Genomic DNA, 26,752 nt, shown 5'->3' on the forward strand with positions numbered 1-26,752 from the left:
ACACAAGTAAAGCTGAAGCGGTGAGGCACAGATGTACTGTCTGTTTAATGTGTCACACTGTTTATAAATGGCGAGAAAAATACATGCTAGGAGTATAAATTCAAGATGCACCAAAACTAAATTTCTCCCCGATAGCATATTATTCAGAATTAAATCTGCAAATACCGTATTTGAAGATTAAATTAATATTTCTTGACTATCTGAATGTTACTAATTCATAACAATTACTAATACCCCATTGAATATCAAACTGGTGATATTTCTTAACATCTTCTTAACACAGAGCAACAAATAAATTGCATTTTCATTTTCCTGCCCTCTTTTGATTGACAGATTATACCGGCTCTGTTATTAAAATATCGACCGATAGTGTAGAAAATAGCTGTTATCGGCCGATATATCGGTGAATCTCTTGTATAAATGCTTAATTGTTAAAGACCATGGGAAGACCCCAGTTTACAAACAAAATATAAACACCTGCTTGGATAAATCACAAAGATTTGAGCCAGTTAGAATTCATCCTTTTATTTTATAAAAAAATCACACACCATAAAAATTACATGTACAAAACTATAAGATTTTAAATTGATTTATGTACAGTTACAAAAGAAAATGGCAAAATAAAGGGGACCAATAAACTTAACGTAACAGCTATATTTGTGCTCGCAGTTGGGACTGATCGCCACCATTGTTCTGTTGGTTCGAGTCCAGTTTCCGTTCAGTTCTCAGTGTGCAGATGAGTTGCGACTGATGCTGTAAAGCCAGAAGAGGAGGGCGTGTTGATGACGGTGCAGAAGAACAGACATGCCGTTTAGTCCCATCTGAATTATCTCTCATAGGTGCGGTTAGCATGATTGAATGGGTGGAGGGTAATGCATATCTAGAGTAAGCAGAGAAACATGATTAGAGCCTTTGGCAAAAGGTGTCGAGCTTGTGAAAAGATAAGCAGAAATGGCAGTTCAGTCCAAAATGCAAAGGCTGAAGCCTTAAAAAAACAGAGACATTTGAAATGCTGTTTCGCACATTTTGATTGTGACATTAAATTGTTCTAATTTGAATAAAAAGGAATCAACAGCAATGACATTCACTCATATCCAGGATGGTGGTCTCCTCATTTAGTGTAAATGGTCATTTATCGGCACGGAAAGCTGGAGTGGCCACTAAGCCAATGATTTTTTTCAATCATTAGACATTTTCAAGTAAATAATTGACAGAAACTTTAAGAAACTTTACTTTAACAGGAAGCCCAATCAAACAAAGATCGTTTTAATTCTACATGATTCCCATTCCTTACAGTATATCAAAACCAATCCGTCAAATGTTTTTCTTTTTTTAGTATTCTGACAAAAGAAAATTCACGGCCATGAATTTGGCCTCTAGAGCGGCCATATGTTCCATCAAATAGTGCTCATTTCAGACCACATGTGGGCTTGAAGACGGATCTGTCTGAAGCCCTGCGGCGCTCAACAACACAGTAGACATGACGGAAGACACAAAACCAAGATCTTACAAACGCCGCTAAGATCAACAGCTACAGGCGTTTGCATATTAAATGAAGTTTACGTTTTTGTTTGTTTTTAATCTCAGCCGTTTTTTTCCTTGTAACAGACCAAAACTCAGAGGGATTCCGGTATTTAATCTTGTTAAGTGAAAACTGTGAAGACGTAAACAGACTTTTAAGATATATGAGAATTCACACAAAGACAGAAGATACGCTTGTTGTTCCGTCGAAGGGGCTATTCCGGTTAAAGAAACAAGACAAATAAACTGCTTAATTACAATCCCATTGTGTCATGAAAGCCTGATCCCTCAGCTTTATAAACTCTCGTCCAAAATCTATTTATAATTCACAACAATTATGCATGTGTTTGAGGAGCTTCATTCATTCACTACAGTTGACTCAAAAGCGTCTCCGACTTTTTTCTTTTTTTTCTTACTTAACCAAAGTTAAAGGAATATTCGCTCATCATTTACAAACCCTCATGTCATTCAAAACACGAACAAAGACGTTTTTAAAGTAATGATTAATCTTTGACATATAATTACAGTGAATAGGATTGTATCCTCTAAAAATATAACAAAGCACTTTTGAAAAATTAAAGTAGTCCATGTGATTTCAGTGCCTAGATTCTTCTAAAGGTTTTAAAGGGACAGCTCACCCAAACATGAAAGTTGTGTCATCATTTACTCACCTTTTTTCAAACCTGTATACATTTATTTGAACACAAAAGAAGATATTTGAAAGATTGTCTGTTATGGAACAGTTCTGTTGCACCATTGTGAACAATAGTAGGAAATTAAACTAACATGGTTGTCAATGGAGACCTAGAACGGTTTGGTTTTCTACTTTTTGGTTTCCTATGCTATCCTAAAGATCTTTCAACAGAATAAAGAAATGTTTAAAGATCTGAAACAACATGGGCGTGAGCAAATAAAGAACAAATTGTAATTTCGTAATCTCCCACAGCTCAATGGAAGATGATGATGATGACATGTGAATACATTGAATGGAATGCATTTAATTTCAGTGCCATCATGTTACCTCAGAAGAGAGCACTTAGAATGTGGAACCACATTCATTTTTTACTTTTTGAGCTTCAAAAGCTTCAGTCCCCTTTGCATTGGACCGAATTGCATTGGAGGAGCTAGCAGTAATCTCTCATGGGACCATTAGATGGGCCATACAGCAAAGGATGTCATTATTCACTATGTTATGTTAATACAAATTCTTTCCGTCATCTTAATCCATATTCTTTCCGAGTCTTCATAGTTTAAAAAAGCTTTAGTCTAAATACATCCAATGCTAATCTCTAATATATGAATCCAAGTACGGCATCGAGGACCCTGAGAATCTTATTAGATGGTTTTGCTGCCATTATATCTTTCATTATGAGTTATATCACCACACCCTGTTTCTCGTCAGCACTATTGATTATGCAATTAAATCCAGCCTGGCTGTTAGATATCAAATGAAAGAGTCGTTCCATGGATTTTGTGGAAGCCCATGGGGCAAACAGTGAATGACAGTCGGGCATAAATCACAGAAGCTCTTTAATAAAACAGCAGTCTGTCATGCAAATGGTGCACTGGGGATTGCACGCCCAACCACGAGAGAGAGGTAAACCATTTTATGATCTCTTATCTCGTTGGAGTTTACCTTCTTATATCTCTAATTTTAATAAGTAGTTATTTACTTCAAAAGTTTTTTATTTAGCTAGGTTGTGTCTCAGTCCCTTCCATTTATCTGAATTCATAAAATGTTCTTATAACGCTACAATTCTAAATGCAAAAATGTAATGAACTCTGACCTGCAAATTTGTATTGCGAAAACACGTTTCATCGGTACAGATTTAAATGTCACAGATTGACATGTTGACCTGCCTGGAAATTAACTATAGTGGAACTTTTTTGTGTGTTTTGAATGTTCAAAATAATTTCGTTCAGTGTGCATTTAAAACTAGCTTAAGATCTGCCTCAAATCTGCAAAACGTAGATTTAAAGGGACAGTTGGCCCAAAAATGGCGAAATTCTTTCATCATTTACTCACCCTCATGTCATCTCAAATGTGTCAGACATTCTTTCGTCTGCAGAACACAAAAGGAGATATTTTGAAGAATATGGGTAGCCAAACAACACTGGCCCCCATTGACTTCCACTGTAAGAACACAAAACAACTGAAACATTTCTCAAAAACTTGAAACACAAATAACATAAAACCTTCTTTTGTGTTCTGCAAAATAAAAATGTATTAATCATTTTTGAACAACATGAGTGTGAATAAATGATGACCACGTATTTTTTTTCGTTTTAAGAACAAAAGCACTGTTGCAGGAAACTTAGTTATATTTTAATATATTGAATTGTTAATTATTAATTGTTTATGCGAACACTCATAGATCATAAAGGCCAGAAAACAGCATTCCTTGATCTAATGTGGCCACCTCCCTCCCCCCAACATCAATGTTGCTGTCTCAGCATGCATCACGGCAAGAATAAATCATGCAAATTACTTCTGCATCTCATTGTTTATCACTTCAATTGCTGCAGTATTTGCCCTGGCGTTGTTGTGATTGTTTGAATTCTTGAATTCTTCTCTATATTGTGGAGAATTTTCTCCATAATGCACAGTGTAATGTGTGAAATTTGTGGAAAATCTAAAAAATCGGATGCATGACAAAATGGATATCTAGTTTACTGGGGCTACACTTTACAGCCAGTAGGTCACACTTTTATCAGGCCTTTATCCTTATCTTGCAATTTCTTGCACATTCTATTACACTCTACGGCTTTTTGTCTTATATAAAAATCACAACACAAACAAAACCTGCACTGAGCCAGTAATACATTTCGAGGAGCGCGGCTGTACTATGCGATTAACAATGTTCTTGTAATTAGTAATTAGGGAGTTCTTATCTCAAAGAGGGGAAGGTGGAACAAAGAATTAAAGTATCAACAAACATCCCCTCTGGGTTAGAAGACAGAGGCCAGATAACGTTGCCATCGACCCCTTTAACTCATTGTTTACAGACAAAACAACAAAACTACATGACGCTATAATTAAACGGGCAGAATATTTTTGTGTGTGTAAAACAGTTGTGCAGTTGGTTTTGTACAGCTGTTTGCTCACATGGACTGAGGTGTGTGACCGTAAAATGTATTTTCCCAAAATGCATTGCACATTACGTCTGTAGTTCTTATGAAAAACATTGCAGGGCTTTTTTCACCGGCATGGATAAAGGACATTATGAAGTCCTTTCCATGGCTTATATTGTGTATTAAATGATAATGTATATAATGTAAAATTTATTATATGAAATGCCAAATGAGCAACCCAAGCGGACAACCTGCATGAGCATGTGGCGGCAGAATGCACTCACGGAGCTTATCGCTGTGTCATCAGCGTGAAGAAGTGATTAGTCATGTAATGACTTTTTTAATTGGCTAAGAAATGAGGCTTGACAAGTCCAAACGTGTGGCAAAGGGTTTCCAGCATCTGTAATGCTGGGTAATGTGAGTTCTGTAGGACTGTTACTAAAATGGACCAACGTTGAGCACCACTGGGAAAGTGGGGAGGAGTGTTGAAAGGTTAAAGCTCAGTCATTTTTGAGAGGGTATGGCCTGTTGACAGCAGAAAATAGAAGTCTTGATATAGTCTTTCGAGACGTCTGGCATTATATACATTACTGTATATCCAATTATACTTCCATTTTGAGAAAGTGATTTCTTTAAACTTTTATGATTTTTAAAGTATTCGATCAAACAGATTTATAGATACAAAAGCTGGGGTAAGATTAATGGAACATTGGTTCTTTAGAGTCAAAAATATATCTTTTACTAGAAGTAGTTGAGAAATATTTGACAAAGCTGATCAAATAGAAAAGAAAATGTGAATAAAAAATAAAAGAAAACGTTGTAAGTAATGTAATTTTCTTTTTGTAATTCTTTAAATATAAATGTTATGTCTACACAGTAAAAACAACTACCGTATAGGATTTACTTTTGTGTTGATAGTGTACATTTGAGCAAGTTTAGCATACAGTTTTTCAAGTAAAATGTACTTAATTTTTTGTGTAAATTTTCCCCCAGTTTTTACTTTACGTAAATCGTACAGTTTTTTTAAGGTGTACACTGACTTACTTGAGTAACAAATTGCTTAGGGAATAGTTCACCCAAAAATTAAAATGATTTCACCCTCATGCCATTCCAAACCTGTTTGACTTCCTTTCTTTTGCAGAACACAAAACATCATTGGCCACAATTGACTCTCTTTATAAGGACACAAACCCACTTTTCACATTTCACAACACATCTTATATTGTGTTTGGCAGGAAAAAATAGTAAAAAAAAGGTGAAATAAAACTTGACTTGGAATGCTTTCAATTAATGTTGAATTTAATGTATATAAAAGTGTTGTTCACCCATGTTATTCCGAAATGACATTCATTCGAATGTATGACATTCTTTCATCAAAAGGAAAAATATCTCTTTTTGCATTCCGCAGGAGGAGTCATGTACAGGTTTTGAATGACACAAGGTTGAATTAACTGACAGAATTTGTATTTTTGGTAAACTCTTAATTTAAGCTGGCAAAACAGCTAACAGCAGATTTATCTTGGACACAATTGTGACATTGCATTTACAAAACGACTCATTTGTGTCTCAACTTGTCACCACTGATTCACATGTGTTGAGAGAGGCCTGAAGATTTATATGCTGATACTCTGTAGTTTGAGTCCCGCTTGTCGATTGATGTTTGATTCTCAGCTTCATGCTCTAAAAAGATGAAATAAACAACTCGATGCATCTTAACTTTGTCTTTCGAGTTGCCCTGTCAGACTTTTAACTGCTCTCATTTCTCAAAGTCATGCACGACAGAGTCTTTGATTTTCTGATCGATAGACAGGTGAAACCCCAATCGTTGGCTCGTCGATTTTCCTCGTCTGCTCCTTTAACTGAACACAGCTTCGACGACTGAATATGTCATCAGCAAACATCTTTATTGAGGTCAGACGCACCCCTGCCACACACGTCTTTAACCTCAATCAATATTTCATCTGGTGACTCACAACCTAATTGATGAAGTTTCTGAGTGCTGTTTGTTCACCAGTGTTAAGCACGATACATTTTAAGTAATTAGTTATAGTTACTAGTTACTTCTCACAAATAGTAATTGAATTAGTTACTGAGTTACATCACTATAAAGTAACTGATTACCAGGGAATGTAACTAATGCGTTACCTTTAAAAAGAAGTTCAAATATGGTTAAACATCTTGGATACCCCCAATATTAAATATGTTTAAGGAATGATATGGAAACTAAATAGAATAAATGATTAGAACAGGAAGGACCTGCGGAGTGTAGTGAGGGCAGCTGAGCATGTGACTGGTATGTCACAGCCCATACTGTATGACATCTACACTGGCCGACTTCAGAAGAAGGCCAACTGCATGTCAAAAGACCCTGCTCACCCTGGACATAACCTGTTCTCCCCCTTACCTTCTGGGAGAAGGTATAGACACACATAGGGATCAAAACCAACAGACTGAAAAACAGTTTCTATCCCCAAGCAGTTAGATGCTAAAATACATAATCATATACACACTACCAACCAAACTAAAATGTGCTGTAAAAACTCCTATAAAGATGCAATGACCCTCCCCTACAATATTACTCTGCTGCACTATTGCTTTACTTGCACTGTCACTGCACTACCTCAGAGGATTTATACTTGTTATATGTTTTATATTATTGTGTGAATATATACTGGTTAATGTATGTAGGTCATGGCTGTTCTGACATTCAATATTTTATTTCTATAACTGTACAATCGTGAAGAGCTGCAAACTGTATTTCATTGTTCCCTAAACAATGACAATAAAGTTCTACTCTATTCTATTCATTCCTTGTGTTTCTCCATAACTAGGGAAAAGTGGAGCTTATATTTCAAGTTTGCGAAAGCTAACTTACATTTGAACTTGTTGCTCTTGCCTCTGACTTCTGGGCATTGGTGTACTGTGTGCGACTGTGTTTGTGTGTAAAAACCCGCCCTACTCTACTTCTGTTTGGCAAAAGACGAAAATGGACTTTACCTAAGCCAATCATCATCTATGCAGTTATCTCCCACCCCACTCCCACACACACCTATCAAAATCAGTTATGTGTCCCACCCTCCAACACACACAGCAGAGAAAAAAACTTTGGAGGTCCTTTGGATAAGAAAGATCCTACTCGGATGAAAACCTCTTTAGTGAGCTCAATTATAGTATCGCTGAATTCTGTTGTCAGTTAAGGTTACCGTGTTTTTATGGGGAAATCAGTCATTAGTTTGTTTACTCGTGACTGAATTTATTAATAACGCCATTATTCCCATCACTGGTGTTCACTTCCAACTACCGACAGAAATACAGTTTCCAATGCACCTCAGAAACATCTGTATCTTTGAGAGATACTCCTGCGCTACTCTGTTTGTGTGTGTGTCGTTCCCTGGTGGATTCCGTTTGCGTGCGGCGTTCCCTTCATTTCCTCTGACATGCTCTGGTAACCCTCAGTTCTGACAGCATTATGCTTGTGGGGGAATTTTTAGTAACATTTACGACTCTAGCGAAAAATACCATGAGGTCAATTATTCATGGGACTGTCACGCTGTTACGGAGCGTAGATTCGATCCACACGTGTATGCTTTAGTCCCCTTGTAAAGTAATTGGGAATTTTCTTCATTATAATCTCGTACTGACGTCTGGCCGTGATTGGGTAAACTTTTACAAACCTGACATTTACTATGGCCTTATGTTGGCATTTGTTTGCAATCTGAGCCAATACCTGGGGATGAAATGCAGGTGGTGATTTTGGATGAAGGTAATTATTTTTCCACATGAATGAGCATGAATTTGGGTAGAAGGTCTGATACATATGGTTGCTGTGCAGTCAGATATTAGCCTGTGACCTCAGGACAGATATGCCAATGTCAACAAAAGAGCTAGGGCGCTTCCCAAGACTCATTCTGTGGTCATTTGTAAGGTGTGCAAATCCTGTATTCCTCAAAAAAGAAGGGCATTCAAGAAACATTTCATATGAAACATCAAAGAAAACCACCTAACATGCTTTTGTATCTAATTGATGAGGTTTACATTAGAAGTTCTGTTGAAATGGTTTAATCACATAAAACTAATGGCCCTTGATGTCAGCTTGTAAACGTGACAACATTGACATTGACACACATGTGTTGCTTGGAATCCTAGCATTTTTATTTCTTCACCAATTTTTGTAATCTATAAGAATATCCCGTGGACTAAAAGTAGTACAGTAAATATTACTCTAGTATGATGTAGATCACAAAAGTAAGGCACACAAAACTCAAACATGTTGAATTTGTGTAATATCACTAACTCATTATTTGACTTTTGGATGAAAGTCATAGTTTGCCATGTACACAATAATTAAAAAGTTTAGGATCACTTATTTATTCCTTATTAATATTAGTTCTAGATTATAGAATAATAAAAAAACTCAATAATGCGATGATGAGAATTGTTTTAGTGTAGATTGTTTTAGATAAAAAGCCAAATGATGAATATCATAATGCTTTTTTTAAATATCAACTGAGAATATTAAATTATATAATGTTAAAAAAGGCCATTAGCTAAGGCTCATGAAAACAAATTGAAACGTCATAAAATGTTGATTCATGGTTTCATAGTTATGAATTACAGACTATGTTTACATGGACGTCAGTAATCAAATTATTTGCCGTATTCTGAGCAAGCTAATATTACGATTAAGGTGTTTACAGGAGTTGCTTTAAGAATAGACCTTCCATGTTCCCGTTTTACATGTCACACTACATTTACATCACGTTTATGGATGATGTAAAGTAATCAAGTTTGTTAAATGTTGCGTTTGATGACGTGATTTTATTTCATTATTTTGAATTAGATGTAATTCTGAAAATGAATGTATTACTATTTAGTAAAATTACCTCAAACAATTACTTCTTGTTCTTTAAATATATACACAACACTCGTGTTAAATTAAGAAAAAAACACTGAAACAATAAGACTAACCTTGTTGATCGATATAATTATTATACATTTTCTGTCAGTAAACGAATCTAAACAGTTGTTTAACTCACATGCTAGATCAGCGTCTCTGTCTTGTAAAAATGTCTTTGCTGACAGAATCAGCTGTAAACAGAAATGAATAATTGTGCACCGTAATGCCTGCGCAAAAAAAGATAGTTGCTTGTTAGACGCTGAAAAACGAATACACACATTTATCCACGAGACTGTGTTGTCATGGTTTCTACGGCAACCCTCGGATACTGCCAGAGACTGTTATTATCAGGGAGATGCAAGGTCTGGAGAAGACGCAACGACTTACACAAATCATATGAGGCACCTCAGCCAATCATATGACAGAATCTAGTCTGGTTTCCTGCATTCTGCGATTTTTTTTACTAAAGTTTGCGGGCTTACCATCTAGTTTCTTTGGTAGTGCGGATATGACGCCACTGACAGGCGACTGCCAAACACGGCCCCATGTCACTGGTTAAAATGACATTTTGTCACGATTTACAAATAGTTGGAGACATTGTAAGTACTCAAATGAACAAAATACATAACAATGGCCGAGTGGTTTTTGGATGTATTACTGAAAAAAACGTTACAAACTGCCTCTTTAAATAAAGTACATCACTGCATGAGCTATTGAGTGCTATATAATATACATAAGTATGTCTTCAGAGGTATATAAAGATCTTACATACTGAAGTGTTGTTTTCATATCCCTACAATAAGCTATTTCTACCTACATACAGCGCGGGTCCCCTTACATTCACCATGTTATTTCTACAATAGCCCTAAACGGACAAACTGCTCTACAGATCAGATCATAAATATGTTATCTTCTTTGGCAAAGAAGCGAAAATGTGTGCACATATTTGTCCTGTGTCAGCCCCCCTAGTGCTTTGAAAGGGAGGGCTGGAGTGAGCTGGTTATTATTGAATTATTACTAAAAGCTTATCATTGTGAATCAGAGTAAAACAAGAACACAGTTCAAATACTGATTTAATGTACTTGCTTAGTAACACTTTTTTGTTGATTTTTAACTGTTATGGATTGGAGCTTGAACAATCAATTTAATTTTAATGTCACATCTGTGTTTCAAACGAACCAACGTGACCAGAATGACTTTCTTCTGTGTTCTGATACCTCAAATCTGAACTTTTCTATTTCTCTGATAAGTATACAAAGAGACATCAAGGTACATGTGAAGGTTCGAGAATACACTCACCTATCTATAGTAGCGTCTTTCTTGAACGCAGATCGTCCAGTAAACAACGCATACTGTAGTCAGTAGCAATCACACAGACAGTCTCGGCCACAGGTATGTAAAAGGCAATACGTCCCAAAAGCCAGCAAAGGAGAACAAATATGTGCTCTGTTCCATTTGTTGCAGAAGTGGATTGAGTCCTTAAATATGTTCCGGTAGGAAACGGTTGGAGAGTCCTTGGAATACGCTGAGAGGAGGGAATACTCAGGAGAGAGAGCCCAGCGGGGGTTCGGACAAATTATTCCATATTCCTCCCTATTATAAGATGACCTGGTGTGCTCTGGAGGGGTTTAAAACAAAGAAATAGAGACCAGAGTAAATAAAACGCTCCCAAAACCCAAATGAACTGCAGATGTCCCAGCTGGTGCTACAGATTTTTGGAAACATAAAGCATAATGGTGAGAAAGTGCATCTGTCACATTACACAGCACTGAGATGAAATAGACCGGCAATATGTACCAGGCAAGACTGTAGCATGCACGCCTGTGACCTCATAAAAAAACGTATTTTCTATGTACCGGATAACATACGATTTCATTTCAACCTGCACCTGCGCTTTTTTAGTCTCGTGCACTCTCGTTTTTCACATTACACTAGTAGAACAGAAGAGAAATAGGGAAGGAAATGTGCCATTACTTTTCAGGGTTGATGGCTGCCTCTTGCGGGACAGCAGGAGGAGTCATCAAATTTTAAAGTCGCTCCAATCTCGATGAACCTTCTTCTCGTCGCTGACCTGAGGGCTTGTAGTGTCTGTGGTGGAAAAAGAAATGGCCGTGAGGGATGGGCTAGGCTGTGTTAGTGACAGGAGAGTGCTGTCCCCCGGCTCTCTCGTATAACTGCTCAAGGACGACTGACTGCCGCTAGGGTGAAAGATGACATGCGAAACCTAGTAGCAGATATGAAATTGTTTTAAGTATTGTAGGAAATAAGAATGCAAGCATCACATAAACTCCTGCGGGGTTTGTGTTAAAATCACCTAGTCTGGATTTACTTGTGATAATGGCTGTGTTATTACTGTGCTAATTACATGATGATTATGTTCATGATGTTGTGCGTTACCCTGTTAATGTCTCATTAGTAATCGTATGTAAACTATGACTCTAGCATGTAATGTTTTTATGCTTGGATGGACACTGAAAGCGAATTTACTAACAGCTTGCAATTTTTTTTTATTTGAATGCTCTGTGCATTACTAGATGCTTCATTTTAAGCGCTCAGACACGTAGGCGTGTCCACCATCTTGGAACTGTCCACTGATGGCACTCGAAGTTTGCTAGAATGCCAAAACACTTCGCAGATAACATAATCTCTCCACTCCTAACCTGTGGTAAAAACAACCCACGGCAACCATTAAACAGTAACCCAATTCTACACAAAACCGCAGACTTTACAACACAGCTCGGCTTGAACCTTTCCAATTTGGCGGACTACATAGGCCCAGAGAAACGGCTGCTAAAGTTGCATTTAGTTATTTATATCTACGGTACTGTGTGTACAGTTTTAAACACACAAAAAGGTTTCAGATACTTTAATATTCACATAACATTCAACTTAAAGGTTGAATAATAAAAATTGTTAAATCTTTATCTTTTCTGTAAATCTTTCATCTTTCCTGATCTTGCCAAGTAAGAGATGTTCTTAAGGCAACATCATTTTCAATGGCTATTCATTCATTTACACTTCATAGTTTAAGCTGACAATTAAGGTTACACATTTCCTCACCATTACATTCACACATCATTTTCCTCAGATTTTAGTGATAAATTATAGCTAGGGTTTGGGGTAAGTACAGGTTTTTTCTCCCAAAATTGGGTTCCAGAATCAACAAAGTGTGTTAACCTAGAGCATCTTTCACTTTTCACCATATCATTGTCAATGGCGATTTTACATGCATTTAAAGCATTTACATACTGTAATTTGACATTAGTTTAGTCATTTATACACTTCAATTCAGCATTACAAAAGGTAAAATTTACTTAACTTGTATCAGTCCATCAGGAGTTTATTTATATTTATTTAAAAATGTCTTTCACAGACAACATTTTTTTTTCAGTATTAACTTGCATATTACTTGCAAATGGTTCATCAACTCTTTAATTTTAATTTAAAAGTTGTAATTGAAAAAATGAGTATACAATGAGATACTTTTACAGTATATCGTATGTGTACACTGAATGCATAATAGTAATGAGATTAGACCCTTGCAAATAAATTACTAGATTAACATGAATTATAAAAAAAGTGACTGTAAATTATTGCCCAAATGCCGCTGATTGTCCGATGAGAATCAAGTATGGCAGAATGCAAAGCAAGCTTTGGAGGCATAAGACGTACAGATGGCATCCTGACACACATGCACTACCAGGGGAAAACAAACTGTCTGCCGGTACAAAGTCTTTTGATTTACAACGAGGTAATGATCTTCTGATGTGAGGATCTGATGCTAGTTGTTCACAACAAATAAGACTGTTTGTTGTGCATTTTGAAAGAAAACACAACACTTCTATGTTTTTTTACTTTTATGCAAAAAATCATTGGGATATTAAGTAAAGATCTTGGGATCTATTTAGTACATTTCTGACGATAAATGTATAAAAACTTTATATTTGTGAGTGGACACAGCAAAATCGTGAACAAAAAGGACCGGAAACACAGCTACTTTGCTAACTGCTGCCCGCTCTTTGGGATTTACCCACTCACATTTGTTATCTATGTAAAGTTTAGAATGTCTACTTTCGGGTTCATTTTTCTCAACAATGTCAGTAAAGTGGTGAGCCAATAGAGAGTGTTAAAACAAACCTGTTTCTTCTTAGCAACAACCTGCTACAGGGCCTATCATGGACAACTTTAAATGTAATTTTCCAATCTTATTTTAGTTGTATCTCGGGCCGAATCCTGTCCTATTCTAACCCTTACCAATGGAAATCTTATTTATTTAGTTTACAGATTACGTACGAATTAGGGCTGTGCAGCTATTACAATTTTTTATCGAATTAATGACATGGTATTGCGATTAATTATCGCAACTTAATCACAGATCACATCATTTAAAGACATGATAAAACAATACAGAAAATAGCTTAAAATGTTCAGAAGCTAAAACGGATATAATTTAGTTATTTTTCAGAAGCTGAATTATTATTATTAAAGACCAAAACAGTTTGGTTACTAACATTCTTAAGAAATATCAAATATTTGAATAAGGGTAAGAACATGTAAATAAGCAAATTTATTTTGGGGCAAACTATCACCAATTTATTAGTATTGTTTTTATTTAACTTTTTTATAGAAATACTTTTATTGTAACTATCAGACACGTGCAACACTTTTCCTGAGGCTTGATATAAATTATATATTTTGTTAAAAAATAAGGACAGAAGACAATGTTGTCTATAACATATATCTTACAATGTATTTATTATGTAATTAACTTTGTATAAAATCAAAATGTCATGTGCACTTGTAGTTTTCTGGACAAAAATAGCACTGCTATGATATTGTTGTTGTTTTATGCATAATTAAATAAATGTGTGACAAAAGCTCATTCAGGGTCATTTTTGCACAGATATCTTTGATTTGATTCTTTCTGACAGTATTCTGTATGTTATATATCACGCAGATAGTTGCTGCCAGCATCATATATGTCACCAGTCAACTGTATAAAATGTAAGATGACCTACTTATGTCTGTGGCTGGGCAGGTGCGTTAAATCTGTTTAAAAAAAAGTATTGCGTTAATTTTCCATATCACATTAATTATAATTAACGCATTAAATGCACTGCATTACAGTATAAGTCTCAATTTACATAAAATATACCCTTGTGACTGGTTTTGTGGTCCAGGGTTACAAATAACACAAATACTTTGAAGTTTATGAATCCCGTCATAAAATAATTTTGTGGTACTGGTAGGAGATTTCAAGCCTTCAATTATAAACTTTTTTATAGATGGAGCTTTAGTTCTGTGTAAATTAGATCGACCTTAAACTTTGCCGTTGCCATGACAACCTGCAGACACTGTACAAGAATCAACATGCAACAGATAGAGATAGCTGATACTGTACATCATGCATTCCTACGCAAAAACATATCCAGCTACTTTCTGGAAAGGTCCTGCTTATTTTAGATATGAATCTAAATCTATATGCCATGAAGTAATAAAACTGTTCATGTCGAAACCCCTGCTGCCATGTCTGTTAAAATAACCTATAATGTAAAGTAAATTTGGAGATGTAGACCTAAAATAACCTTGTTCTGTAGACGTTTTAATTCCTGTTTATCTTAGTTGGACTGACGTCTTCTTTTAATTCCTGGCCATCAGCTGCTTGATGACTGACAGGATCAGGAGAAATACTGGAAGTTCAACCTTCTGCATCACTGGCTCTTGACTGAATGGACTTGATCGATTAACGATTTAAGGTTTATGTCCTCTCGAATCCCATGACCATTCATCTAGAAACTGCAATTACCTGATTGGACCCATAAATCTAAATTCCACAAAGGAAAAGGTCTTTAAGAAATACTTGGATGTGGCTCATTGAATCATGTGAATAGCTCTATTCCTGGCAATTACGCAAGTCTATATAGATGCTCTCCGAGCAGCAATAAAGTGCCCGGGCATTGTTACGAGCCTGCTGTCAAGGGTTATGTGAATGTTCAATTGCCTGCAAGCTACTTTAAGCATTTCAAATCACAAAAGTAATTTGCATTCGTGTTTAAGTGACACATTTTTTCCTTGTGCTTCCTTAACATTTCCTTTCGATATCTATTACTAATCTTTTACCCACCTCCCGAAGCTTCAAAGCTTGTTCCTTCTTTGGAGGACAACGAAGGTCGTCTCTTTAACTCTATAGAAGTCCTGCGTTGATGCCTTTGCGTGGGAGAAACCACCTCCTCTGAGGTCATTTCCGATATCTGCACAGTCAAATCGGGCTCCTTCAAACTGGCAGCGGCCCCAGCCGAACCCGCTCCCGTGGAGTCCTGGCCCTCCACGATTTTTGAACTGGAGCGTGGGACCTGCCCCGACGCTTGCCCCCCGTTGGTCTGCGATCGCACATTGGTCATAGCGGTTCCCTTCCCGGGGTCACCTCCTTGATTGCTGTAGACTTTATATCGGATCATGAGTATGATGATGAACACAAGGACGGAGGCCACGATGATTCCTCCGATGATGATGATCATGGTTCCGCCCAGAAAGTGACTTCGGAGTGACTGGCACTGGCTGTATTCCGTCTCTGTGACAAACGTGACACAGCCCACCTGCCGAGTGGTTGTAAGCGAGGTCATGCCATCGTCGTAGACCGCTAAGACGCACAGGTCGTACTCCCGCCCTGAAACCAGATCTCGCACCATGAAGTCGTAACTCGTGGAGGGAATCATTCTGCAAGGCAAGCAGAACTTAATGTTATCTTGTATTCCTCAGATAAATGAATATAACAAGAATATAATTAAGATAACACCTGTCCACTTTGTTCATGCATTATCTACGACCAGAGGAAACTGTACTTATATATTTATAACATAATTAGTTTATGCTAATTCTGCAAAAATTTTGAATATATAAACTTTAAACTCTGAAATGTGTGCATTATGCTGCGGTGTGATCTTTCTTGTAAGGGTGACGGAGAAGTATTTCCCATCATGAGATATGCACAACAGGCAAATCTGTGCTGTTTATTAAAAGGTTCCATCAACATAATCGATGTCAAAATCGAAACCCAAGACATTAAATTGATTTATGTGGAAATTTACAACATGGAATATGTGCAGTGGAATGAGAGTCGGTAGGTGGAGTACTAATAGAAAAAAGTAAAAAATGTTAATATGTCAGAGAAACACTATTTTGTCCAGCTGACATCACCCTATCACTTACTTCACTTTAACTCAAGCATTCTGGTTATGCACTGCGCAGCTATATTTGCCACAAGTGTTTCTTCTTTTACATACATACATGTCGTCCCTATCTCAAACACAACTTACTTGACCACGTGTCTGTACACCCAGTTGTAAAATACTGGTTTGCTATTTCAGATACAGCTGTTACTAACAGACCGGGCTGTAGTTAGGGAGGTGGAAGGTGAGAATGACTCAAGGGGGATGCCCGGAAATTTTATTTTATTTGAACAGTTTATGGACCCACAGTAATATACAGTCACATGGTCCAGAATTCCCAGCTATGGCCCTCCTAACAGGTGCATGAATCAAGCATACACCCATGCAATCTCCACAGACAAATGTTTTTATAGAACGGGACACATGACAATGACCCTTTGCAAACACATCAAGGTCTATAAAGCAAGGCTTCAGAGTCCAGGCCCTGTTGAGCAACATCACCTCACAAATGGGAGCAAATTTTATCAGAAAGCTTTCGTAGCAGTCACTGTAGGATGAACTATCTACAGTATGCATTTCTGTTTTAGAATGCCTTCAAATTCACATGGAAGTTGGCCAACTACACAGTATATAGTGAAAATACACACACTTTACAAAATGCTGGGGGGTTTTCAAACCGAGGTTGGGAAAATGTGGACGGAACCAATGGTTATTAATTAACCATGGTTTGAAACAGTACAGTAATGTGGGCTGAAACAACTCAGCATGGGTTTATTGATAACCCATTGGATGGTTTTGTCCATATTTTACCCAACCAGTCCATCATTTTAGACATTTGGTCGCTCTTGATTGGTCTGTTGACGGTGCATCCACAAAGGTCTCCCTTGCGACACCCTTGACCATTAGTATATTAAGCCATTAGTATATCTAAAATGTTTGCTTTCTTTTATAACTTCACTATATGCTGTAAATATAACTACAGCGTTCTTTCTTTATATATAAATAAGACTTTCACAGTTAAGAACAATCAAAAGATTACAATTGGTATTTACCTGGTGTCAATGAGAAGTAAATGCTTTTCCTTTAGATGTGTAGTTTAATACATTGTGTATTTGAAAACAGTCCATTTGTCAAAACAAGTACTTTTGTGACAATTTGCTGTAGTGACAAAACAAGTACTCTCCCAACTACAGCATTCAGAGAGATTTAAAAAAAAATTACATCCATTATAGAGACCTTAACAGTCACATTAGCTTCAGTTCAGAAAGACAAAATTCATTCAATCTATGGCTTTTCCAAGCATTTGCAGATTACTGTATAATACGATACACAACATATAGTGCAGAGTATTATCACTTAAAGAGGGTTAACAGTGTGAATGAAAAAAATTAAAATGAAGATCATTACTTACCCTCCAGTTGTTTTGATGAACACAGAGAAAGATAGAATGAAGACTGCTTGTAATCAAACAGTTCTTGGCCACCATTGACTACCACAGTAGGAAGAAAATAATGGTAGTCAAAAGTACCATAGAACTGTTTGCTGTCCGACATTCTTCAAAATATCTTCTTTTGTGTTCAACAGAACAAAGACATTTTAAAGGATTTGCCCAAGTATGGTAGTCAATGTTGGCCATGAACTGTCTGATATTATGGTTGCACTTTATTTTGCAGTACGTGTACGTAAAGTGTACTTACAGTGTACTTAACTAAGAAATTACTGGGTAGTATAAGGAAACAACATGGTATAAATCTAGGTTTCGGGATAGGTTCAGGGTTAGTACCTAGTTATTACCCAGATAATTATATTAACTGTAATAAGTACACAGTATGTACATGGGAAACAGGACTGTGCTACAGATATTTTACAAAAAATAACTAAGATGATCTTTCAAGTTCAAAAAAAATATGTAGAATATGAGTCTTGTACACAACATGTGGGTGTTGATTATATAATGTTACCAGTGGGAATCATAAACTTTATTAGTGATGTCCCACACATTGCGCCTGTTGTGTTGCGATGAAACAAACCCACTGTTCTGAACTCGCCTGACATAGAGCACAGATCTGACACACATGTGGTTGAGAAAGAAACACAACAGACCTTTCTGTTAAATCTGGTCCAATCTTAATTCAGCACTTACAAATTCTTTTGCAAGAAAGCGAATATAAATAATTATAAAGTTCAAATCATATAAATCAATATAACAGCAAATAACAAAAAAACACACACAATACAAGTGTGTAGACAATAATAGTAGAAGTGAAGGTCACCTGCTATCTTTTAAAGTGATTTGAAATCGGTTTGGTGAGGAACAGAAGGAAAGTAATTATTCAGGGACTGGGCTGATGCATCACTGCAGCAGAGGGCAATACTGAAAAATGTGCAGGTAAAAAGAAAATCTTGCACTCAGGGATGTGCTGATTGAGTAAGCCTACAAAATCACAACACTATGAACTGTTGAACCAGACAGCAGAAAAAATCCCTCTCTTAATTCCCAGAGGTCACTGGAAAGACAGATCGGAAGTTGTTGTTTCCTTTTCTTTTTTCAAGTCAAGTCAAGGATTGGAGTTTTTAAAGCCACATCTCACAGCGTCTACTCTCAGAAGAGAGAAGGCAATTGAGAAATCTCTGAAACATGTTACAATGTGTTAGGAAAAGGTTTGCAACGTCTAGCTATTGATTTTAAAGCCATCTTTGAAGAGTTTCTTTTGAAGAGGACTTTGATTCTGTTCCATTGACAATGAATCTACGCATCTTTGTTTTTGCCATTGAAGGTGACATGCGTCAGATCCCTCTACATCTTAATTCATTACTTCTAGGCATGCACTTCACACACGCTAACTTCATTTGCATGCGGTCAAGGGCTTATCTTTCAGTCATTCCTTTCTGTATGACATTAGACCGACTGCTGCAGTTTCCACTGCTAAGAATATTACTGGTACTCCACCAAAGACGCTGAAGAAATGAATTCAAAGGCATAAAACAGCTACTGAAGAAATACAAGGATAATACAATGGAGGACTTTGTGCAACTGGGCCACAATACAAATTTCACAATAAAGGAAGTTAAGGCAGGTGATTCTTATCACAACATTTTGCATCTCTCCTGACGGAAGTAAATGTTAAAAATAAAGGTGCTTCACGATGACAAGAAATTGTTGGTTCCATAAAGAACCATGAACATCTGAAGAACCTTTTTGTTACACAAAAAGGTTATTTGTGGTGAAAAAGGTTCTTCAGATAATAAAAAGATAAGAAAGAGATGGTTCTTTAAAGGACCTTTGACTGGATGGAACACTGTTTGGCAATTTTTAGCACCTTTACTTTTAAAAGTCCCTTAGACAGTTTTTCTATCATTTAAAGACAAAAATAAATAAATAAACACATGTACACCAAACCCTTTTGCCTCCTTATGTCGTAGTCTATAATCCCATCTGTTCTTTTGGACTGTGTACTACAACATAAGCACCAGTTCTAGGGTTGAGGGAGTGACCTAAAAACTGTATAACACTGCACACAGTGCAGATTTTCTGTACACGGGGAGCGATTTTACCATACGTTAGCATCGACTAAGCTTATTTATTGGTAAAATTGCCAAGCTTGTACTCTCCTGCGAACCTGACCCGTTTGTTAACTAGACAGAAAACATTGGTGAGCTGAATCTTTCTGCAGAGAGATGTGAGCTCCAGCAGCTTACAACAGTCAGCTCTGCTTGGTTTCCTTGCCCAATTAATTACCAATTTATCTCTCATCAGACTTGCGCTGAAAGCACACCTGCTAACTAACCATGAAAAAGCTATTTATTAAAGTGTATTGCATCTGTAATAGTCTGAATGATCCATACCAGCCAGCTACTTGGTTAGAATGAGAAATAAGGAATTGTTGGGGAAGTTACTTAGAAACTGTAGTTACTGTAAATCCTGCTAGTCCTTCGAGCAGGCACTATCGACGCCTTTACTGTTAGTTAAAATTGTGATGCGTTTTTGTGGGCGAAGCTTAGTTGGAGGCAGGCAGATCCCACTGACCTGCTAGGTAGCAAGTTTTGTTTGCTTGCTTTTTGACCGTGACAACAAAAAAATCAGATTAAATTTTAACATGTAAGGTCATTCACTGTCTTGGACTGCGATTGTTTAAAAAAAATGTCACCTACATTACATAATCGACACCAATAAAAGACAGTTGTTTCTAATCTTAAAGCGGCCGTAACACACAGGGTTTCTGCCAATCTTATATTTATCTTGAGTACCTATAGAGTAGTATTGCATACATTGTATCTTTGAAGATGTAACAGCTAACAGCCGAAGTGATACCAGAGCATTTTTGTTGATCGTTTCTGTTCAGTCCGTTTGTTTTATTGTGTTTAACTACAGCTGTTGTCAGTGTTTTTGTTTGGGAAGGTAAGTGTTAAAATATCAAATTGGAGACTGTATTCTGTCGATTGTGGCACTAATCAACACAACAAGATGATATTGTAAAATCCTTATGTTGCTGAATCTATGCTGGTTTGTATTGGCCGCGTCCAGTTCTCCCTTTGTTTTGCCTCCACCTAATGCCGTGACTTAAACATGACGTCAGCAGTGGTGGGGGCTATGAACTTTATCAAACACTTGAAAGTATTTTCCAGACATGACTGAGGATGGCAAAATAGGAAGCCAGATCAAGGTCAACAGGTTTGCTAAAGCTCCATGGAGATGGTCAAAAAACATTGGTGTCTAAACTCTTTGTAAGTAAATTAAATACAATTTTTCAAGTAAAACAAGAACATAATAGCAGAGTATTTTTCACTGTAACATGCATCGTTTTAAAACATATGAGAAAAAAATAGAGGCAGACTAATGCATAAAGCCATGCATGCATCTGTGTGAATGGTGCATTGATTAAAGTGTCTGGTTGTCTTTTAAGCCAGACTTCTTTTTCATTCTGACTTGAATGTCACAGGTCTTATTGAATAGAATCTATCTGCCAGACGGTATCTGATTTGAAGAAATCCAGACGCACAGAACATAATCGTCTGCCGAGCCTAAATACTGTACATTCAATCTTATTTCTGAAAGGACTGAAATATATTTCACTTAAAGTTAGCATTAAACTCATTCTGTAAACCATGTTAATTCTTTTAGTTTTGGTTTTATTTTAACTTTATTTTATCTTGATTTTATTCAATCGTTGCAATGGAATCAAAAACACTTTATGATCGAGTAACCAATAACAGGAGGGTATAACATTTACTTATACTTTACATTTAATATTCACACAACGATGAACAAATATATATAGTTGACAAATAAATCATACATGTGTCCTATGGTGTGACATTGCGAAATTTTGATAACAAACTGTTTGTATTACATAGTTGTATATTATTATTTTATGTTTATCATATAAAATAGCGTAAGAGAGATTTATCTTTATTGTTCGTTTTTCCTCAATTTTTGTTGTCCCACTATAGGATAAATTTGCATATTAGTCTGTCAACTACCCACTAATATTTAATTTCCTAATATTGCCATATTATCCTAACTGTTGATTATGATTAGATTACTGTCTAGTCTTTAATGTTAAAAAAGTGTTATCTAAAATGAAAAACTACCAAAACTTAAATATCTTTGATAATTTATTAACTTTAATCGAAAAATCGAATTTAATTTCAGAAGCGTTATTTGAACGGTTTATGAAGACAATTTTTTGGGGGGCTTAAAATCACAAACTTGTTAATTAAATATCACTGAAAAACAATAAATCAGAACAAATAGCAAAAGTTGGTCGTGTGAAAGTTGTAGGAAGAAAAATATGTTCAGCCAAACAACAATTTGAAACTTTGTCATATGGAGCCGCACTTCATCAGAGAAATTTATAAAGAGATGGTGTTGGGTTGTCAAACAGCTGGCAGGCCTACAGAGTTTGGGGACAAAGGGAAGTTGGTCTGGCCCATTCCTGACTCCCAGAAGAGACTGATGGAGAGCAAGAGCCTCAGGCAACTGGAGGTGTTCTGGTGTTCTCAATTTCTATCTCTGCTTCTCCTTCCATACAACACAGCTCAGTTTCCAGTCTGCATGCTAAAGTCACAATGCATTTGCAGGTCTGGCATGTTTTCAAAAATCCCTTCAAATGAGTTGAATTTGAAGATGAAGACATTAGACACAGCCACTGGGTAATGAAATCTCTAGGCTTTACTGTGTTTCATAACACTTCATTACCATTGGTTCCTTCCCTATTTAAATTCTGTGCTATTAATTTGATGTTTCTGCATAACAATTGCATCATTACAAACCCGTTAGGGTACATCCAGAGCCCTTCATCCCAAATGTGTAGTTCACAGCGGCAGGCCTCTACGTGTCAGCATCTACCTTGTGCATTACGCCAGGATTTTCATTATTGATGTGCGGTGAGTTTCAAAACATCTCTGCCAAGGTTACCTGGTGGGCGGTAAACTCATCCTTTTTCCTCAAGTCTCCAATGACGATCTTCATGTAACTAAAAGAACAACCGGCATGACCGAATGCTGAAATGTGGACTACAATATTCATTTATCATTTATTATAATCTCACCTGAGTGATCTTCACCACACAAATATTCTCGATAATGGATGACTTGGCTTTGGGTTGAAAGTCTGAGTGATCTTAGTCCTAGAACCACCAGCCGTAAGGATCTCTTATAATACAGGACAGTCTTTCATATGGTTTTATGTAAACTTTAAACGCATAGAATGTTGGCCTACAATATTTGGGCTGCAAACATTTACTTTAGGAGAAAATGGAGGCTGTTGGTAGAAATGTAAATCCTATTAATAATTGATGCAATGCATTTCCACTTGGCTCGGACACGCCCCTGCTTGTAAATGGCCACCACGGCTAATTCACAGTCTTGTTCCTGTGCACAGCTGAATGGACCACATTGGTTTCAGCAGGAAATTTAAATGACAGCAGGTTGAACCATGCGGTGTCTGCAGCATGTATGCGTGGGTCCACATAGAAATACAACATTAATTATAAATGTGAAGAGTATGGATTTACTGTTCAGTTATGTACGAGCTCATTAAAGAATCTCTATAACCTCTCAACTCAACCTTACAATTAGCCATACATTTGCTATACCCTGTATAGAATGTTGAGCGTTCTTCAATTAGGGTGTTGATTGTTTGCATTTATTGCTTATAAAACATGCATTTATACATGCATATCATCCCACACAGCATTCCCACACTTTTACTGCCTGCTTTCTACAGTGGTCCACTGTACTTGCTGCATATCAATAAGCCTAATGTTAGCCATGTATTACAATGCATATGCATGACATTCTTAGGTTTATTTTAGCTTATGTCTTGTTCAGAAGATAGACAGATCTGGAATAAAATTTAGGGGCCACTTGAGTATTGCCTTCAATCAGCATTTATTATGCATGTATTCTGGCATTTTCATTACCGTTTTTTTTCCAACCTTAGGACTGATATAAGTTAATTTAAGCAACAATGTGAAAGACTAAACGCGTGCCAAGCTGGGAGTAAACTGTTGAAAAACGTTGTAATTTTAAGGAATTTTATGGTTTTCTTAAAACATGTCAAATTGCAGAAATCAATTGCAAAAAGTTGGGGGGAAAACATGCAATTTTAGGCATTTAAGTCGATAGGCATTAACACACCGATCTTTTTTTCCTTTTAATTTTGTAAACACTGTGTTGTCTCAAGAAATATCTGTGTACACATGATACCAAATCAGTATGTGGCTACACATAGACACTAAGTATGGAGAATGTGCATAAAACCTTGCGCGCTGGGGTGATGACATCATCGTTATAGAAAATATGAAGATTGGCCGTAATATTGTTGCACTATTTAAGATCCAAAGACATATGCAATACAAAAAACAATATTTACACTCTGAAAAGGGTTGTGTTAAAAACAACACAATTACAAAAAACCCGAAGGTATTTCTGGGATAACACACAAAATGTTTAAATACAACTTGTGTTGTCCCATTTATTTATTTATTTATCACAAAATGACACATAATGTGTTAAATAGCATAACACAAACAATGTGTTAATAATTAACAAATCGTCTTTGAGGGTGTATATTTGGAATTTTAAAAAATATACATTAGGCAACTGAACAAACATTTTGGAGTGTCTCGTATTTTTTCTGCAGCTGTGTGATTGCACATTTGAGGAACTGAAAGGTAGACCTGACTTGCAGACAATTCACAAGCTCATATTATGATCAACTTTTACATTTTTCTTCATCAAAACATTTTCAGAGCCACGATTACACATAAGTCTTTCAGAATTAGAGTGGATGCCGACATTATCCTCAACGGCTAAGACTTCAAAGCACTTTGTGTCACTATAAATTGCATTTCTGGCAAGCGGTGCCACCACGGAACCACTCATTACAGTAACTTCCTGTAGAGTTAATTGGAAAAAACAGTCAGATCCATCCATCCCTCCCTTTAGACATTCTATTTTATTTGTTGCTACCTTTGAAAGTCAAAAGTAAAACAGGCACTTTATTTGCATAGCAACCAAAGTGATGCACATTGTGCCACATTAGCTCACCTCACACGTTCCTTTGTTTAGCAGTGAGAGCAATAAAAATCCCTATGAGCGCTTGTATCCTGCAGGCAAACACTGGCTTATGTGACATCAATCTGAAAGTCGCTCAAAGCATTCGAATAATCACAGTAAATGAAGGTGTGATACCAGCTGATACGTGAATAGATGCCTGGTTTGGGTGTGATTGCGTTCAGTAAGAGAGAATATCTTTGACATTGAAATGGAGGCGGAGACGGGTTGATACTGCCTTCTGAAGAATGTTGATTCTGTCCTCACATGGCCGGCGGACCTCAAGGCACCGCCTGTGCTGGTGTGAGCTAGTGCCGTCTCCGAGCTAATGCGGTGTAAAGTGAGCTGGACCAAATGAAGCGTGGCTGAACGGGAGCCGACAGACTCAGAATGGCATCAAGGAGTGGGCAGAGAAAATGAGATACAGCTGAATTGTGTTATATTAATCTAGAAGGGCAACATCTCTGACCTGAACCGTGTCATTTGCGTATAAAGGAACTGGTCATCCAAAAATGAAAATTCAGTAGGCGGTAAAACACAAAAGGAGATGCTAGCCAGTATGCTTAGAGACTGATAGTTGCAATTTACTTTAAATGTACGGTTAAAATACAAAAAGATATATATTTAATAGTTCAACATTATCCTTTGGTGTCCCTATAAAATGCGTTTTTGTCTACAAAAAGCTGAATAAAGGAAGATTAGCTCATGGTGGCATAATTTAAATTTTGGGTCTTCACTTATTTAGTAGTCTCTATTAGGGTCGTTAATGTCAATAACCGTGATATCAAAAACCAGGATCATTAATACAGTGTAAATTCTACTGGTATGACAATGTTGCAAAAAATTGACTCAAATTAAAATAGCATTGTTTGTTCATTCATCAGACGTGTGTGCCTGGACTGCAGGTAACTTCCGTACTGTGTTTGTTTGTCGGTCTTATAATATAACTTTTGATATTTTATATAATTTATGTTATTACGAATTTATTTTCTTATTTTATTGTATAATAATTGTATTAAACGTTAATTTTATTTAAAAAAAAGTTGCAAAATGCATCATGTAACTTTATCGCAATTTAATAAACTGTATGGTATACTGACATCTAGCGGTTGATCTTGGTATCTCATTCTTAATGGAAAATATTGGAGAGACAAGCTTAGCCATGTACAGTACTAACAGAAGTGATTACACCCCTCACTTTTTTGTAAATATTTGATTATATCTTTTCAGGTGACAACACTGAAGAAATGAAACTTTGGTACAATATAAAGTAGTGAGTATCCAGCTTTTATAACAGTGTATTTTTGCTGTCCCCTCAAAATAACTCAACACACAGCCATTAAAGTCTAAAACGCTGCCATTGCCAACTGCCATTGAAATGAATGGAAACCAAACTGTAAGCATTTCACAAGGTATTTTTTTTTAATAAGAGAGCCTTCACAGCAAGAGTAAAAACGTACTCTGTTACTTATGTAACCTTGGTTCTCTGAGATATGGGAATAAGTACTGCGTAGCAGGGCGCTACGGAGGAAAA

The 26,752-nt window shown here is 36.6% G+C and overlaps 1 protein-coding gene across 1 annotated transcript in view; it reads right to left on the reverse strand.

Annotated features, from left to right (window-relative positions):
* Positions 1 to 620: 620 nt before the first annotated feature.
* zgc:172282 (leucine-rich repeat and fibronectin type III domain-containing protein 1-like protein) overlaps positions 621 to 26,752 on the reverse strand; it is a 100,811-nt gene continuing 74,679 nt past the window's right edge. Inside the window, exons 4-7 of the mRNA XM_056756133.1 lie at positions 15,615 to 16,207; positions 11,465 to 11,578; positions 10,790 to 11,108; positions 621 to 880 (exon numbers count right to left, since the gene is read on the reverse strand). Of these exons, the coding sequence (XP_056612111.1) occupies positions 11,511 to 11,578; positions 15,615 to 16,207 (661 nt within the window). The 3' untranslated portion in view covers positions 621 to 880; positions 10,790 to 11,108; positions 11,465 to 11,510. The remainder of the gene's footprint in view (positions 881 to 10,789; positions 11,109 to 11,464; positions 11,579 to 15,614; positions 16,208 to 26,752) is intronic.

This window comes from Triplophysa dalaica, chromosome 9 (genome assembly GCF_015846415.1).
Source record: "Triplophysa dalaica isolate WHDGS20190420 chromosome 9, ASM1584641v1, whole genome shotgun sequence".
NCBI classification, from domain to species: domain Eukaryota; kingdom Metazoa; phylum Chordata; class Actinopteri; order Cypriniformes; family Nemacheilidae; genus Triplophysa; species Triplophysa dalaica.